This window comes from Fundulus heteroclitus, chromosome 4 (assembly GCF_011125445.2).
Source record: "Fundulus heteroclitus isolate FHET01 chromosome 4, MU-UCD_Fhet_4.1, whole genome shotgun sequence".
NCBI lineage: Eukaryota > Metazoa > Chordata > Actinopteri > Cyprinodontiformes > Fundulidae > Fundulus > Fundulus heteroclitus.
This window is the reverse complement of record NC_046364.1, coordinates 10398001-10417513: the sequence shown is the minus strand read 5'-3', so window position 1 is coordinate 10417513 and position 19513 is coordinate 10398001. Positions and strand designations below refer to the sequence as shown.

The window sequence follows — 19513 nt, the reverse complement described above, 5'->3', positions numbered from 1 at the left end:
TAGACTCTGGCCTGCTTTGGTATACAGAGAGACTCGCGGTGATGGTCTCTGTTGTCGTGTTGACCTTGCTGTGATTTTACTGGACCGTTCACTCCAGGGCTCGTTGGTATTTAATGATCATTAGTGTCATTGTTGAAAGATGGACCCTGAATAGTTTGGAAATGTCTTTTCATTCATGCTGTGTTACTAACGCAGACCTCAACGCACCGCATCTGCAAACCACCAAATCTGCTTTTATGGAGATGTTCAAACCTTTATGAAATTTTTGCCTCTCTCAGTGAACCCGATTAACTGGTGGTCATCAGTTAATTGCTTATATTCAGTTACAAGCATTTAATTGCTCCAAACAGCAACGTAGGCTGCTTTGGTTTTCCATACATACTGTCAGACCACGCTGTGGTGTCTTCCAAAACTATGCATTCATTTATTGACCTTTTCCACATTTTATTTCAAATTCCAACCACAATATCCAGTATATTTAGTTTTGATTTTACATAATGGAAAATCAAAACTAAATCTGGTAGCACCACTGTCTGTTTATGGTGCTACCAGAACAGATTGTGTTCTTGGAAAGTTAATCCATACAACATATGATTAAAAATGTTTCATGAAAAAAATCTGAAAAGTGTGGCATGAATTATATTCAGTTTCACCCCTTTAAGTTATTCAGTACCTTTTAGAACCACATTTTGCTTTTATTAGAGCTCCAAATTTTTGTAGCTCTAATAAAGGCTTTTATTAGAGCAGATCTAGAGGGTTGCTGTCGTGTTGCGGGGTGAAGTCCAGCCTCGGGTCTTTTGCAGCATCTAAAAGGTTTTCCATATTCAGAGACATTCACCTTCCTATAAACTCTGACTGCAGCCCCAGCATGAAGATGCTACCACCATGTTTCGTGGTTTCAATGGGGTCTTTTGCATGATTTTTAATGTTTTGCCTGTTGGCTAAAGGTTCCATTTTGGTTTTATCTGACCAGAGTGTTTTCTTCCATATCCTTTCTATGTTCCTACATGGCTTTTTTCAAACAGCAAGCCTGACTTCTAATGCCTTTGTTTTCACAATTGCCACTCTTCCTCAAAGGCTGATTTGTGTCACTATCTACTAGTCCTGTCAACACATTCTCTCACCTGAGCTGTGGTTTTCTGCAGCTCCTCCAGAGTCACAGTGAGCCTCATTCCTTTGATTTTTCTCAATTACCACTCTCCTTTTCTGTCCTGATCTTTGGTAGGTTTACACCTGTGGCATACTCATTTCATCTTCAGATGATGGATTGAACAGTTAACTGTTAGGTCAATTTATACTGAGATTAGTCAGCAAACAGGTTTGGATCAGAGGCGCTGAGCAAAGGTCTGGTTGCCTCCGATCTAAGCCCGTTTTCTTTTGTGGTGACCCGGAGAACTGACAATTTGCACAGGCGTACTGAGATTAAATCACACACAGGTGGACCCTATTGAGCAGTACGTTTACTTTTAAAGGCATTTGAAATACTTTTATTTAAGGGTAGCAGAATAAAGGGGTCTGAGCAGAAATGTAAGCTAGACTTTTCATAGTTTCATTAATAAACATATTTGGAATCTGTGTATCATTGTGATCCACTTCAGTTCTGCTTCGGGTCAGTCCATCACATAAATCCCACTGAATTTAAAGGGGTGTTTTTACCTTTGCCTTCTAAATGTTTCCGTCACGGCTTCTGTTAACTTTACTAAACGATGATTTAGAGCAATATGTCACACGCTCTAGCTCATCTTAACCCCCCTGTAATCATCAGATGACATTTTTATGTCTTTACACTGAAAGAAGGTGAACTTATGTTTTTTGCCAAGAGTATATTTATAATTCTAACAGAGTTTAGCACGTGAGAGTGTGTCTGTGTTAAGCATACCATTTTTGAAATATTTTTGTGTTTTTTTTTCCCCCGGTGTTGCTCTAAAATATGGAAAACTTTCTCTTTAACTCATAGATTGCTTGTGTTTGTGTAGGTGGAGTTCGAATGGCTGCGACAGTATTGGTTTCAGGGCCAGCGCTACGCCCGCTTCTGCAGCTGGTGGACCCGGCCGATGGAGCAGCTGGAGAAGGACTGGAAGCTCATGGAGACCATGGTAGGACGAATTCACGACACACGGCTCATCATGTCACAGCTCGAGAACAGGATACAACCCAAAAAGCTTTGTACACAAAACGGCAACTCCTTCCGGATTGTCGAATTTGAAAACGAGCACAACCAAAACCGTTAAACACGAAACAGTTAATTTATATGATCAGATCAAGAAGGATGCATTCGTTAGATGCTGTCCTTTGAATATGGTTGATCAGTAGCACAGAGTGCATTTAATTCAGAAATGTATAATATGTAATTTAAAAGTGGTAAAATATGTTATATTGTGGATCAATAACTTAATAGTAATAATCTGTAGTTTTTGTATTAGACTGCATTCAGTTCTGCCCAATGGCAGATTTAAACCGAACATTTTTCTCACTTAGCCGAGTTTGTTTTTGATAAGAAACAACGCACTCTCAAATATAATAAAACAATGGAAACAAGTATATTATTGGATCTTTTATTTTTTTTCTTAAATATCATAGAAAATGGCATTTGAAACATTTTTAACAATTCTTAATAATTAATGGACAGGTCTTCAGAAGTTTCATGAAAATCTAATACTTCTTATAATTGCTGAGCAGCTATTTCTTAAATCTTTTTTTTTTTGGATGAGTTCCATCTGTAAGTGATCCGCCGTTCAGCATTGTTCCTCTGACGGGAATAAATGTTCTTTAAATGGTAAATGGACTGAACTTATATAGCGCTTTTCCAGTCATGCTGACCACCCAAAGCGCTGTACACTATAGCCACATTCACCCAGTCGCTCTCACTAACGCGCACACATTTATACACCAAGACGCAGCTCGGTAGGCAACTTGGGGTTAAGTGCCTTGCCCAAGGGCACAGCGACATGTAGCAAGGGGAAGCTGGAATCGAACCCACAACCTTCTGGTTGCCAGACGACTACTCAACCCATCAAGCCACAGTCGCCCCAAGGTAAGTTTAACCACTTACCTTGCAGCTTAACACTGGAGGAATCGGGTTTGGCTGCAGGCTCACAGATGTATGTCGAATAGAAAAAAAAAACTTAAAAAGAAGTTACTTAAAAAGAAGACTATTTCAGACAACAGTATTACAATGTTAGACTTACTGTTAAGTCAGCATATAGTCATCATGCTGCAAGCCTAACAGGCACACAAAGAAACCTTGTTATATATAACACAAACATATGTATATCTATATACATATCTATATCTATAGATGTCTATATCTATAGATATAGATATATCTATAGATATATCTATATATATAGATTTGAATATGTATGTATTCCATAGCCAGACACTAGAATCAGCAGGGGGCACTCTTGCATCACTGTAGCAGCTGCTTCATCAGCGAAGAGTTGTGCTCCTCTGTGCCTCCCTGCAGTCAGTCTCTCACCCGCTCCTGCTGTCTCTGGGAGCTCTCGGTCTCTGTCAGTGTTGAGCGCTGAGCAGTAATCACATCTAATGCTCAGGCGGGGATAAAGACAGGGGCTGAAGGGGAGAACGGTGTCTCTGCCGCCGCAGCCGCCGCCGCTGCTGCCCGGCTCTAGCCGCGGCCCGTCTCGCTCAGGCAGCCAAAGAGCCTGACAGAGGGTGGGAGAGGGGGGCTTAAGGGCTCCACCTCTGGGTCCAGATGGAGTGTGTGATTCGGACCTGTATTCAGGAAAGGGCATTGGTAAAATGGAAAGTTCATGTGTCGGTATTTCTAGTGTTTTTTTTTTTTTCTGTTTCTGTTTGTATCTGAATGTGATTTTTGTTGTTGTTGTTATTCAGTGAAAACTTTATATGATGCTGCAAATAAAATTAAAAATTCTTTTAATTTAAAAAAAAAAACATGTCGCTTGGAAAAACTAATTTCCCTGGTATTTTTCTTTTTTTATATACTTGAAATAACACTGCAATGTGTTTATTTAAAAAAAAAATCTTGTAACATTTTTAAGGTTATGTATTTTTTTTTTTTTGCAAATTCAAAATACTCAAAAGGAAGCATCTTCTGGAGAAAGGACCGGATACAAACACAAAAAAAAAAACAACAACAACAAAAAAAAAAACAGAACACTGGCACATGAACAAAAGTAACGATTCTCCACAGTGATGAAAGACAACATTATTGCTTTTGCCAGCAGTATTTACATACATGCATCGACCTCAGATACGCTGATGAAACAGCACTTCATAAATATGGCTTATAGATTTCTCTTTTGGAGGTTTTGATGGCTGAGGCTTTTCTGCTGTTGGATTAAAACACATTTCCCTAAATTACTCTGGGTTATTTAAATAATGGCGGCCTCTGCTGCGGTCCCCTATATTGGCATATATTTTACATTTTGAAGCCGGCAATTGACAGCGCCGTCTAATTTGGTGAAATACGAGTGACCTAGTGTGAGCAGATGCTGTTTACCATTTATTTATTTACATATTTCGGTTGCCTGCAGAGTAGATTTTAATGCGCCGCTATTTTTTTATTTATTTAGGTTTTTTTTTGCCAAATCTGATATCGGCCTGGGTATTTTAAAATAACAAATGCGTGTCTATTTAAATAGGCTTTATAAAATGACACTGTATTGTTTTATACACTGTGCTGTAGCAATAAAAGGGCCTATTGTTTCATCTTGCTAAAATAGTAATACAAACCGCCAGGCTTCCTCGCTTTATTGTCATATTTAGCAGCAGCGTTGTGGGATGCGCTGGGCTGCGTGCGCGTTTGTTAGTCTGTATGAAGAATATTGCAATATGGAGAAACTGGCTCCTGTATGTGGATACTCTCTCTCCCTCGGGCTGCCTCTCTGCTCCTCAGCCTGTTGTCATGCAAATGCTCATCCTTCTATTTGAATGACATTCTGATAAAATACATAAATAAATGTATAAAGAAGCAAAACAAAACGAGTCCACCGGCTTGCTCGCCACTTTCTTTTTCTTTTCTTTTTTTTTTTTTTTTAGGACCCCTGAATAATCTCCTAGTGTACTTGACGTGAGAGCGCAGCAACGCGATAATGTGTGTAAAGGTAAAGGTAGGCAAAGGTTGTTCCGGGCAGGTGGAAGAAGGGCAGCAGCTGAAAGGTTTTTTGCGCTCCCCTGTGATCCAGGGTGCCGGATTGCGCTTAGACCCGCCCGGCTCCGAGCCTCGCGCTCCCCCAGGTCTCCGCTATCACTGCAGTCGTACAATAGTGACATTTCCTTAAACTAGCAACAATGAATGGCTTCTTTGTGAGTCACAATAGGCAGGAGATCTTGGCTTTATGCAGAATATTTTAAATACCGGTGTGGTATTTTTTTTATCTTTCCTCTTTTCACTATGGGGGGGGGGGGGGGGGGGGTGAAGCGACGGCGAACTCATGAGCACATTTCTGTCTTTCTTTCTGTTTTTTTTTCCGTTGTCCTTTGAGTGTGTGTGTGTGTGTGTGTTTGTGTGTGTGCACACCATTGATGTTAATGTATGCACTCGGCATGACTTTAATTGATTTAGCAGCTCTGCTCGCACAGTACAGCCTTTTCCCTAATTTGTCACTTTCCTGACTTCTGTGGCTGCTCATCTCACAACTTCAAAAGCCAGCACTCGCGAAAAGATTTCAATGCACTCCGTCTCCTTCTTCTTCCTCTTCCCCTTCTTCTTCTTCTTCTTCTTCTTCTCCACTCTCTCTTCAGTTCTCTTGTTCTCCCCTATTCCTCTCCCTCCATCTCACCATATCTCAGCCGCCCCCCCCCCCACCTTCATTTGACAGCAGAACGAGTCTTGTAGATGGAAATCTTTTCAACGCATATCAAGGAAATTAATCCACTTTCATTATAAACGGGATCCGCACTGTTGAATACATTTGTATACTTCAAGACGTACAAAACAGGAAGTGGTATCGGGGCCACGTCTCCCTCCGCTCCGTTCACCCCAACCTGTCAGTCCCTGTTTTCTGACGGTTTGGTCACAAACAAGCGCAAACATGATCTACGTACACACAAGCTCCCTCTGATTTCCAACGGAGGCCAGCTCTTTGCATGCGTGCACGTCTGTGTGTTTGTGCAGGGATAACGTTGGGTGACCATTTCAACCCCCCCACCCACCCCCCCGCCAAACTGCTCGCTGTAATAACGGCGCTCGGAAACAATCCGGGCTTCTGAGGTGAGTAGCGCTTGCAATCATACGCAGCCCGGCCCGGCCGCCATCAAGAGCTGATTAGGTTATTGAGCAAACGCACGAGGGGGGAGGCTGGAGAAAGAGAGATGGAGAGTCTGTAGAGTCAGAGGAAGAGGTAGAGAAAAGTGAGAGAATGTGTGTGTGTGTGTGTGTTTGGGGGGGGGTCAATGTAAATGTTATTGCTGTGTGAGCTCATTTGATCAAAGTCCTGGAAAGGTTAAGCGAATCCAATCTGGTTTTGTATGGCAGAGTGGAGACACAGGCGCTGGGGAAGAAACCCCCAGGACGGAGAATGGATTATCATATTGGCGCTGGAGTAGCAGGGGCCTCCGACGGACAGTTTACTCTGGCCGTAATGCGTTTAGACAGCAATTGGCCTTAATAACCTTTATTGACTTCAGCGGGTCAGTGCCAAGAATCTAATTATCAAAGTGTATCAATTTCGTTGGAGTTTAGAGTTGCACCGCTCAAAATAATTATTTTAAGGTCGGACCAGGGCAATTAATCCCCTCTGTCCTTATTTGATGGGTTTGTAAAACATTCTAAATGTTATGGCTTCCCGTTGTACTAAATAATTTTACTAAATGTTTTTTTTCTTTTCTTTCTGCACGTGTGTGCTGGTCCAGGTGAGGAGAGAAAAGGGCATTTTTTGTCGTTGTTTTTTCTCCCTCTTTTTTTTTTTTTTTTTTTTACAGCTGCATGACACTGCAGATGTTTCCCGGCACTCATTTCTCTCTTTTACTTGCACAGTTTTTATGCCCGCTTTAAATGCACACATGCAACCCAGATTAATTATAAGTGTGAACTATGCAGTAAACTGTTTTAAGGACCGTTTTTATTGCTCATTATGAAGCCATTTATTATCTCTAGCATTAAATCGCACTGTGCGTATGCCCCGTATTGTTTTGGGTCCAAAGCTCCAGGCTGAGTAAATAGGCTTATACGTTTATTATATTCCGATTCTTTGTGGTTCTTGCGCGCTGACGGAGCGGGTGAATGAGCGTGCGGGCGTTTGATTTATTTGCAACCATCGGTGCGTCTGTTTGTGTGTCCACTATGTGAGAGCAGGAAGTAAATTGTGCAGCTGCACAGTAGTTTATCCTTCCCTGACAGCCAGTGAGTGCTCTTACCTGGGTAGTAGTAGCTGTTTTTCCCCCCTTATCGGCGAACATAGACTAGAGGCCCTAATCCACACGTTCATTACGGCGCGGCCTTGTTTATCCACGGCTCTTTATTAGCTTGCTTGCTTTGCCCTATTTAGACAGAGCTGAGCGAGAGAGAAATTACTCCGAGATTATTGTTATTATTCATTTAAAGAGGAAATATACGGCTGATAATACATTTTACATCACACAGCGGCTCATGTTTGGAGCCGTGGAAAAAAAAAAAAGGAGAATGAAAAGAAGCAGGAAGAGACACACGGAGAGGCAGAGCGAGCAAAGGGGAGAGAAGAGGGGAGAAAATGTAGCGGCGTGAAGGTATTTGCAATTCTCTTTGAAGTCCCTATTCAACAGGGTAAGCTGAATTTTTCGGCAGTGCCTGATAGTGTTTCTTCGTAAACGCTTAAACCCCTTTAGAGAATTTCCATGGGCAGATATACGCAGTGGCTTGAAGGGAGCGTTTATGTTACCTGGAGCCAGTGCAGCCCGCAGCTTTGTACCTAAAGATGTACACTAGTGTTGAATGGAATCCCGCAGAGGTTTGTCTACGACAGAATCTCTGCAACATCGCTGTAAGCCGGAGCGGGGAGGGGGAAAAAGGGAAAAAAGAAAGCCCTGAACAGCTTTTACCCTGTCACAGTATTATGGCTAGGCTTGCATGAAAGGACAAAAACACTGGTGTCCATTTTGAGAAGTTTAAAACAGGCATGGGCTGCGTTCAGAGTCCCACGGCCTGATAGCCTTGAGCAACAGCAAAAAAAAAACAAAAAACAAAAAAAAAAAAAAACACCAAGGCTTCGTGATATTTACACAAAAACCTCAAATAGAAATGAGCATCATGATACAACAGTGGTGTTTTATTACAAAAATAGCTCCTGCTGCTAACATAGCATAACATTAAAAAAAATTATATTTGTATTTACACTAAATATTTATTATTTGGATTCCAAGACATATATCTAAGCACAAATATTCAATATTAGTTTCAGGCCAGAATGGGATCTATTTTGTTCTTTTTTTTCAGATTTATTTTTTTTCCACACTAAATTCCTTTTAAATGTTTTTTTTTTTTAATAATTTTTTAATCATAAAATAAAAAAAGAAGGATTTTTATATGGCCCTATAGAGTTTTTTTCTCATGCTCTTAATAAAGTAATACAAGTAGCTGATATAAGCTGGACAAGTAGCCAGGCTACCTGCTCATGTTAACAGCCTGCAGTTGACGGTATAGTAAATATGCAGTTGTGCAAAATGTAGTTTTTAGGACTGCATTACCTTTATGAGAGTGATATACGACGCTGCATATTGTTTCCACACAGTCATTTGTTGCATCACATAACAACATACATCTACAATTTTCCTGGTAAGTGAGGGTGAAGAGAATAGAGTCGAATAAATCTTTATCTTTTTATCTTTATCTTTATCTTTATCAACTGGAGTAGGATTTTAAAAATGTGTTTTGGTCTAATTTCTTCCAACTGACCGGCTGTGAGCAGCAATAGGTGGGGCAGAGCGAATCTTTTGTTCCTGACGCTGGTTACTCCAGCACTTTCTTTGGCACTTTGAAGGGTAAGAACAGGATGAGAGTACCATATTTTCCGCACTATAGGGCGCACTGGATTTTAAGGCCCACTGTCAATGAATGGTCTATTTTCAGACTTTTTTCACATATAAAGCGTACTGGATTGTAAGGCGTGTTAAATGAAACAAAACAGATAAGTCAGTCAAACTTTATTAAACACATTCACAATAACTCCCAACCTTGTTCAGTTGTAACACGTAAGACAAACACAGGCCGATACCGTGAAATCAATTGTCGGTGTATTCACAATAACTCTCAAAATTGTTCAGTTATAACGCATAAAATACAACACAATACATTCACTTTTTCAGCTCATTTCTCGTCCGGGACAATATATAAATTGTCCCGGATTACAAGGCGCACTTTTGTTTTTTCAGAAAATTAAAGACTTTTAAGCGTGCCCTATAGTCTGGAAAATACGGTAAATGATTGCGTCTCTGAAACAGGAACCTTTTTAAAACTGGAGAATACCTTGATACCAGTAACCGGCCTATGACTAGTTTTAGCAGCTGTTGATGTTGTCTTTTATTTGTTAGAATTCACAGTCAAATGTAGGTTGTTGTCACAGGTGCTTTTGTTAGAATCCGTACTACTTCATTTAAGCTAGATTCTCCAGTAACATCGTGTCCCCGACGCTCCCCTGTGGGGTAAGCTTTGCATTTTCCTTTACGTGACGTGAACAAACTTGTTACCCCGCTGCAGGGAAACGTCATCATTATTGACTGCTAGCCTGTACGTGGCAACTGTTCAGGAAGCAATGCCTTTTATTTATTCATTTACTTTATTTACTGCCTTTGGATGTCAGCTAAGCCCTGTTTTTACCTTATTTTTTTAACTGTTATTGTGAGAAGATTTATTTTGAAGAAGTTTTGTTCTCAGAATTGTTATGTGACACTTTTTAGGCTTTGAAGGCAGGTCATCTTCTTAGAAAACAAATGAGCACTTTACAGAGACTGATCTGCCTTATCCGCTTAGCAGCACCCTCAATCCCTGCTTTTATTTATTTACTCACTTTATTTACTTGCTTATTCATTTACTTACCTCTGTATGGATTTGGTTTGATCCCCCCCCCCCCACCCCTGAGGTAGCCAACCCTCCCTCTCCTCTTCTGCCTCTCCTCATCCTTGGCCCCGATCAGCAAGATAAGCCTACAGAGGAGGGGGAGATAACATCCATTAAAGTGGTAAAGAGGACTTATGGGGCAGCCCAGATTAATCACTGCTCAGTTTAATCGTATTCAGTGTGGATGGCGGCGTTGACTGCAGGGCCCAGCTTCTTCCTGTGTCATACCATAAAAAAAAAGAGAGAGAGAGAGAACGCGAGATGAAGGATGAAGTGTGTTTGTTAAAACATGCCTTGATGGGGGAGAAAGTATAAAAAGATGAAAGAGATATTTCCGAACATCTCACAGCAAAGCCCGCCCCTCTTCCACCTGATGAGAGACGCGAATGCTAACCAGCGTTTGACATGTAATTATGGCTCTACTTTGATCCAGGTGTAATTGTTTACTCCTTTCACAGGCAATCATGTCATATAGGTTTAGCGAAAGACATCGCCACAGACAAAAGAAAACATCCTTATTTGTCACTAAAACAAGAAATTCTAAGATTTTTCATTTGATGTATAGAATATATGGCAGACTCATTCTGTCTTCAGCGATGCTTTGCCTTGCAATCGTATTTATACCCCCTGAACTTTCTCCACATTTTGACACATCCCAAAGACTAACTTCAATTTATGCGACAGATCAACAGAAAGTAGTTCATAGTTGGGATCTCTGAGAAAAGGGAGACATGGTTGTCAAGGTATTTGTACAAGTGTGGTGTGCTTATTCTTTCAGCCCCCTTTACTCTGATAACGCTAAATAAAATCCAGTGCAACCAAATGCCTTCATAACTCACCTAACTAAATAAAGACCTATGCAAAGTGTTATTAGGATAAATACAGAAGTTGGTTAGAGGACGTCAGCAAACAAACAGCTTCATCAAAACTGAGTAACACACCACAGTTAAAGTTCTGGAGAAGTTTGAAGTAGGCTTAGATTTTCAAAGCTTCACTGCTCAATCCTTCATCTGAAGATGCAAAGAGTACGGCACACCCGTCAAGACATGGTCATCCACCTGACCCCGTCTGGGTTGGCAGCCAATTGCATCGACCTAAGATCTCTCCAGTGGTACAAGCCCTACTATTGCAGCTTTTTGGATGTTTAGTTTGCTGTATGTCTGTGTTGAAGGGTTCCAGAACTACAGCCTTTTAGTGTTGATACTGTATATAGAGTTGCTTTCTACAGCAGACATTTCCGAATAAGTAAATAGGAAAATGCATCGGCATAACCACAGAAAAACCTCTTCAGAATAGTCAGTTTTGTGCGAATATCATAAAGTTTGAACTTTTGTCCAATGCCTTATTTGATAGCTGTGTCCATATCTTTAGCCCTCCATGGACAGTTACATAAAAACAAACCAAAAACTCCAGACGACAGAAGAATAGTGACATTTCTGTGTAATCCAACTTCCACAACTACAAAATTGTTACAATAAGTAATACTATGACTGTGCAGGTTCAATTTTCAGAGTGTTATGTTAACAAAGAGACCAAACTTTTTACATGTGCTCCAAAGTGTTTAGAAACTTCATCCGATTTAGTTCAGGTATGCGTTTTCCTGGTGTTTTTAGGTGTTTTGGGGATAAATGTCAAGCGGCTAAACTAACAGGCCAAGCAAGGAGAGCATCAAATAGCAATGATGGTAACTCTGGAAGAACTACAGACAACCACCGCTCAGCTGGGAGACTCTGCTTACAGGACAACTCGTAGTTGTTCAGCCCTTCATAGAAGAATGACAAGATTCTTGAATTGTTGATAGAAAGCCACATCAAGCTTCTTCTGCAGTTTGTCACAAGGCATTACGGGGGCAAATGACACATGAGAAGGTGTTCTAGTCAAATGAGACCAAAACATCCCGTAACACACCATCACCAGGGTGAAACATATTGGTGGCAGAGCAATCCTGGAAGAAAGAAACACATGCATGTGCAAAAGGTCAATTTCGATTGACAAATGAAACTAACAGTCCTGTTTTTGGACTGAGTACCCAGAGGGAACAGGGTCAACACGCAAACTCCATGCAGAACGAGGGTCTGGGGTTTGAACTCAGGACATTCATGCTGCAAGGCAACGGCAAGCAGCCGTGTTATCAACTGTGCCAGAATTCTGTGCGTTCTCTTGAAAAAAAAAATATTTTAAATCCAAATTTAAATCTTAATCAGCTGCTCTTGTTGGCATTCTTATTATTGTTTATCTCTAGCTCAATTCATCTTACATTTATTTGCAGAGCCCCTAATCACAGCTGCGGTCTCACCGGGCTTTATTTTCGCCCACACAGATGAAACAATAAATGAAACCAATTAATGAGTATGAAAACAGCCCACCCCATGTGTAGACCCCCCTCAAAGTGGGAGAAAACAGTTAAAGCCTAATTAGGGACAAAAATAGAAGATAGGTGTTAACAAGGTAATCCGTTTTCTAGTATTGTTATACACCAATGAGATCAGGATCTAATGATAAAATTGATATACTTCTGTGCCGCAGAAATTAAACAAAAAAACTAACTGAAAAGGGAAGATTACCACTAATTAAACTGGCCAATGGATCTCCACTCTTTCCATATTAGTTTCCCAGGACAGCACATTCCAAATTACTGCTTTTGAGTTTATGTTTGTGAGATTTCAGTTTCTACTTAAACTACATATATGGAGTTTAAGTAGAAACTGAAATCTCTCCAGAACCAGATAAAGCCAAATATGTATCTATATCTGTAGCACAATTATTTTAGTCGACTAAAATGTTTGTGTCAGTTTTGTATGCAGTTAATATGCATTTCTAGAGCAGTTTTATTGACAGCCTTGATACAAATGGGCAAAAGGGTTAAATTGAATAAATATTTTCAGCTTCTTGGAGCCTGTTGTTGGAATTCATAACCTTCTGTTTCAGTGTGCTATAAATCTAATATGACATGTCCTTTATCCACCAGCATCTACTCAAAGCGGTTCTCTACGGGTTAGCTCCTTTTTCTGACTTTTCCATTGGTAACAGTCGCATTAGTACCTGCTTGCTTGCAGTTCCAACCCATCAGAGTCGTAATAAAATCATTACATCAGAAGACTGTTGGTCATGCGCATTTTGAAGTATCACATTAAAAAGGGTTGATGGAAACGGCAAAATTCGAATTGACTCACAAAATTTAGCAAAAATAGTTTTTATGCTCGCTTGAGATGGATTTTAGACTTTTTACGAAAAACAGTAAATGTGCTAAAGAAGAGATGGAAACACATTTGTCGAATTAGTTCTGATGTAGTGAACATTTACCTCACTGGACTGATCAGCTGTATCTGCTGCCGGAGACTTCCTGGATATTCCCATAACGCTAGAAAACAGGTCTGGAAGCAACAGCAGGTAAGTGTGGACGGACAAAGAGACACGAGCATTTTCTAAGTCTCATCCATGAAAAAAATAAGTAAAAATAAAAATAAGCACATTCATTATAGCTTCGTTCCATTATTGAACTGTGGTCCGTGCTAGTTAGCAACGTCTACTTCCTCTTTATTACAACCAACGTCAACTTATGACGACATTACGCTGTGTGTCTTCTGGTTAATTTGCTACAAACCAGTAAAAGAAAACACCTCTGATGCACATTTTATTTTTTGCGATATTGCAAATGTTCATTCAAAATTTGCATGGCAATTGGTTGGAACGGCAGTTACTAATTGGTTAGGGGGCTGAGTCACTAGTTAGAGCACATTTTAATAACTATAGAGGCCTATTTCCTTTCCCCACTAGCCATTTGGCTGGACAATGACCCACATTTACCTTGCACAGAAAGCAGAATCGTGAAGGAGGTAAAAAAAAATACCCAAAGCCCAATGTCAGAGAATTACTAATAGTGACATCATGGGTACCAAATCTCCATGACAACCACTGGCCATCTGTCCTACCATCACAAAGGGAAACTGGTTGGATTTGCTAAACTCTACTGGGACTTTAACTGGGACTGTTTGTTTTGGTCTGATCAGAATAAGTTTGAATTTGGCATAAAATATAGGAGGAACATGTTAAAACACACCTCATGCCCACTGTTAGGTATGGTGGAAGATCTGCGATGCTGTGTTCCTCATCCAAAGAAACTGGGAGCTTTATTAGAGTGTTTAGTATCATGATATTTTCGAAATGTCAGGACATTTTGAATAAAAATCTTGGGGACTTACTAAGAGTGTTGGATACTGCCAAGAAAATCCCTTTCTCGTTTTACATTTCTGTGGATAATATTTTTCTCTCTCTCGTGTCCTGACATAAAACCCACATCTTGCTGAGATACCCACGAGGACAGGTCGGCGCGATTATAAAGAGGCAAAAATGACAGAAGGGAAGATATGGAGCAGGAAAGCTGTTTTTTATATGTCAATAATTTCCAAAACCTGTTAAGTGTTATGTGAACAACCATTATTAATTGACTGTTGCTCAAAATTATGTCAGCACAAATCAAAATTTCAATGAGAGGATTTTACATTTATTTCAATTTCCATTTCTCCATGGTATCCAATGACAGACAAATTTAAAAATAAAGTTCTGCCTAAAACAAGCCTTTTCCAGTTGTTTAACTAGAGTGCACAAAACAACCACAGTGTCGTTGTCTGTTGTCATGAAAACCTTGCAGTTATTCGTGTGTTCGTCTGGAAGGTAAAATATATGCAAAACGATAGCGCTCTACTCTCCCAGCATCATCAAGAAATGATCTGTCAGTAAGATTGGACAGACTAGTAGGTGTAGATTTGCCATAAATGGCATCAATAATATTGTTTATACATTATCATGTGGGTAATGTTTAGATGGGGAAACAGTTGTGTTGCTGTCCTTCACTGAAACCACTTATTTACATGGTTGGCAAACTGGACTGGTTTGTCCGATATCCTCAGTTTTTTAGTTCAGAGACTCAATCTCACATCATATTCCGACATAGTTCAGCAGTGGCTTGGCTACTGATCTGTATGCCACCTTAGCATTGCGGTACTTACGTGTGTTAGTACAACTGATGTAGCAAAACATGATTATTAGGTTTCCTGCTATTGTCATCACACTGGTTACTTCAAGATTAAAAATTTTTTGTGGCTTTTTCATCATATTAAAATGTAATTCTTTACGTATAAGTGACATAAATTGTGAATCCGTAGTCACCAAAATTTACATCATTGGATTTTCTAATACAATAATGACCAAAATCTAGAAATTAACATTTAATTATTTCACTTCCCCTAGACCTAAATTCTGCTGCCGATCAGCTTTCAGCAACGGAAAACTTTCTTTCTGAGCTGCAATGGGAGCCGTCAAATAAAGCAAATATAAAATAATAGCAAAGCTGTTGCTGTAAACAGGGTGCTGGTGTAGAAAAAGAGGAAGTTCAAGTCCAAGGAGCATTAAGTGAAGTTTTTTTTTGTTTTTTTTCCAGCGCCTTTCAAACGTAGGCTTGTACAGTACAAGAAGAACAGGCCAGCTGAGATCAAACTCAAGATCTTTGTTCTCTTGTAAAAATCCTGAAAAATACATTTTGACAACATTTTTCTTTTTCAACTGACAGTTCTCTACTCCTACATGTATGCAGTTACATCAGTAGAGTTCGGAGCGTCCATCCTTCCTCGCAGTGAAAGGCCATTGCTACTACTCTGCAAAGAGAGATCTGATGTGTGGTGTTAAATGGGTGAGATGTAGGACAGTGTAATTAACGCTAGTCCTTTAGCGAGCCCCGCCTCACTCAGCTGGGAGCGCCCGATATAGCACTCATTAATTCCTATTTGTGCGTAATGAGAGGGTCATGTTAGATGTAATGAATGACTCTTTTATTTGGGTAAAAGCTGCAGGGCAGCATCCTCTCCTGGCTAACAGTCTCATAAACACCTTTTAGCCGCTCTCATCAGCCTCCCTGGGTGAGAACCAATCACACGCGCACACACAAAATAAATGGGTGTGAAAACGCAACCCCGGGTAGATTTTTAGAGACTGGTATTAGGAGATGTGCGAGTAGTCTTGATGTAACAGTTTTTGCTTCGATTGCCATCTATACGTCGGTGTATGTTAGGATTTGCTAGCTTTTAGGTTTATTTAGGGGCAAAAATATAAGACTCTTGCTTCAAAATCCCATAATTCAGCCATTAGGTTTTTTTTCTGCCTTTCCAGAACTGACAGTTGATAAGGTGGTTGATCTTCCTGCTTTTTTGTTGTTGTTTAGTAATGTTTTCAAAGAACAGATTGTTTGAAAAATCCTTTGGGGCTGTTTCCAAATGCAGATTAAACACACCACACTTACAATAAATGTTGGCCACCAAACATCATTATAATTAACGATTCTTTTGAGGGTAGATTAAACTAAAAATACAGCCACTGAACACTTACATACACACACAATTGTAAAAGTCTGAACTGTGTGAACTTTTGGATGTGAGACTACGCTGGAATGCAGAATTCTGATGTAGTACGATAATTACATCCATGAAGCAACTCAGTCCAAAGTGTACCATATTCAGCTTTAATTCCTTTTACTCAATTAGATTATATCTGCGTTCTCCCAGATCTTTGAGGAATGCATACGGCTTTGTTGAACAGGCATTATTAAATGTAGAAGCTATTAGAGTGTGTGTGAGTCTCATGCCAGACTGTAGTAGACAGTGCGAGTATGTGAGTTCATAATCCATTTATATTTATCTGCTTAGTGGTGTGTGTCATTGTCTGTTGCTCTATAGCCATGTGCTATCGGATTTAAATAGCTCAGTAAGGCACTGGTCTTATTTATACACAGGAAAACAGCAGGTGACACAGATCCGATTGGAATAAATAAGATTCAGAATTTATTTTCATGTATTTTAATGTACAAAGTCCAGAAAAAAATACAAACTACAGTCGTTGTCCAAAATATTCAACCCCTTTCCTGGCTCAGCTATGTGTGATGGCTTCTGTGCTGCAACTGCCTTCTTTAAAATCATCTTCAATCTTCTAACAGCCAAGGCCCTTCTGGTGTGACAAAATAATCCACCTTTCTTAGCTTTTGTGGAAGCTTCCCTGTCTTTATGTTGATTGCAAATAACGTGGAGTAATGTAATTGGTTGTTTTATGTATCCATCACTGTTGAATCAGGTAGATTTGTTGCTGAATTGATAAATCCTTAAAACATTTGGGGGCTTGAAAATTTCGTATTGAAACCCCAGCCTTCAGTAAGTCAGCCTTCCCTTATAATGTTGCACACGCCTCGTGGTTTTAAAGACTGCACAGTATGCTATGGCAAAGAACCTATAAGTTTAGAGATCCCAATCTACTGCACTTAAGATACAGTCATTCTTTTTTACTGTACTGCTACAGCTAATTCACATTTGATGTAAGACATGACATTTAAGAAGGCCTGCAACGTCTCACTAGTGCAGCCAGATGCTAAAACTGAGGAGTCACTTCTTCTCAGAACCCACATAGTCAATCAAAACTTGTTAGCTCTGCATTTCTGCCCCGGCAGGCATTTCCCCATCTTCTAAAACCAAATTCTTCAGCGTGAGCATGTCAAGATGGATGGAAACTCTTTTTTTTTATTGGTTTAGCATTTTTGAAGACCTGATGTATGGTGCAGTGCGAGTAAAACTGTAACACTTGGGCATAGAAAGGCTGGCTTTGGCCCCAGTCAGCAAAAAGCTTTCTACTGGCAGGAGAATGAGGCACTGATCGCAATCTGCTATCTAGCTAGAATCTAGACTCAGCTTTCATAAACCAAATGGGAGAAAGGAGGGGGTTTTAAGAGAGCAGAAGGTGCTTGAGTGTCACGCTCATCGCAAACATCTCTGTCCAGCTCTGTCTTTATTGTCCTGAATTAGTCAAAGGGCCTCTCAAAGCTTCTCTGTGATGGATGGATTGTGCATTCAAGCTAGGCTGCTCGGGAGGTTTTGCACTCTCCTTTTTTTCACTTGCCTGGAAAGCTCATTCAGACCAAGAACTATGTGGTTTAGCCATTAAAACCAATTGAATCCACACCCGTTATCATAAGGCGGAGACAAAAACGTTGCAAGGAAAAGCCAATGCACAAAAAGAAAAAGAAAAAAAGAAGAAAAAGAAAAAAATCGGCCGGTAAACTTCTTATGTGATATTTGTGGGTGCCTTGGATCATGACCTGACAGCAGATTTGCCTTTTCTTCTCACACCAAAAGAAAGCAACCACAAAAGCCCGTGAGTTCTGCTTCATTTGACCCTGTGCAAAGCATATGTCCGTCCATCCTGCTCGCATTCTGCCCAGAAGATGGACTGCGGTAAGGGTCAAAGAAAGCGTCTCTGCCCACTTGAGTGTGTTACAAAGCCTTCAAACAACATCACTTGTCAGGGGTCTCTCCGTTTCGGGTTCGTCTCTATTTCCCCCCCCAACCCTTTGTCACTTCAAACAAGTTGCGCTGATGTTTTAGACACATTTTTCTAATGTTTTACACTCCATATAATCTGCTGTGTTTTGCAAAGCCCATTTTACTGGCTGACGTAATTGATGGCGCCCGAGACCCTGCAGAGGTCAACGCAGTAGAAAGGCCTTGGTTTCTGTCACCATGGAGATGGCGAGAACACATCAGCACACCCGCAGCCCCCCTCTCACAAATGCACAAATACACACTCAACAACAACAACAATGATAATAATGTCTTAGTGTCACTGTCAGATTCTGAAGGAATCTTTTTAAAAAAACAAATAAATAAAAATGCCAATTGTCTTAGAATAGAATACGTATATACATTGTTAAAAACTGTAAAGCAAATAACCCCCCCCCCCCCCCCAAAAAACATAAATGTTAGTTTCTTTGTGGCTTGGCATTGACTTGTTATTGGAATAAAGGTTTTGAAAATGTTTCAACTTATCGTCCCTGTGGTTTGAAGCCCTTTTTTTTAATAAGATGCCAGAGAAAGTGCTGCAGTGAGTTTTCTCCTGCTGTGTGGAGCCTATAGCAATCCAGCTCTGCCTCTACCCCACGTTTCAAGGCACTGCCAACAAGCTACCTGAAAGAAAGTTGCTACAGTTTGCCCTCCCTTTGAAAGGCTGTTTAGTAACGTCATGGTCACAAAAAAAAAAAAAAAAATCTGTCAGAGCAGATAACTTTTCTAGCATAATCTACCGTTTTAACCAGCTAATTTTAGCTTGCCATACTTGTTTTACTCTATAAAAAGCGAAAAGGCAAAAATATACAACAATTTGTGCCACAACCATCAGTAAACTACATCGTTATTAAGTAGGTGCTTATTCTAGGTTTTGGCCATCAATTTTATAACAAATAAAACATTTTATGAATACCATTATTTCAACTGTAATAGCCAATATTTTCCCATTATTTTACCAGCAGTAGTAATAGGGTTAGGGTTATTTGTCTGTCATGTTTTCTGACTGCGGGGGGAAGCCGGAGTAACCAGGGAAAAAACTGCAAACTGAATGCAGAAGCCTCCTTCTGGAATTTGAACCCAGGACTTTATTGCTACAAGGCAACGGTGCTACCTACTGGGC

General features: G+C 40.2%; 1 protein-coding gene across 1 annotated transcript in view; it reads left to right on the top strand.

Moving 5' to 3' along the window:
• fto (FTO alpha-ketoglutarate dependent dioxygenase) overlaps positions 1–19513 on the top strand; it is a 172364-nt gene that overhangs the window by 57799 nt on the left and 95052 nt on the right. Inside the window, exon 7 of the mRNA XM_012881966.3 lies at positions 1977–2096. Coding sequence (XP_012737420.2) covers positions 1977–2096 — 120 coding nt within the window. The remainder of the gene's footprint in view (positions 1–1976; positions 2097–19513) is intronic.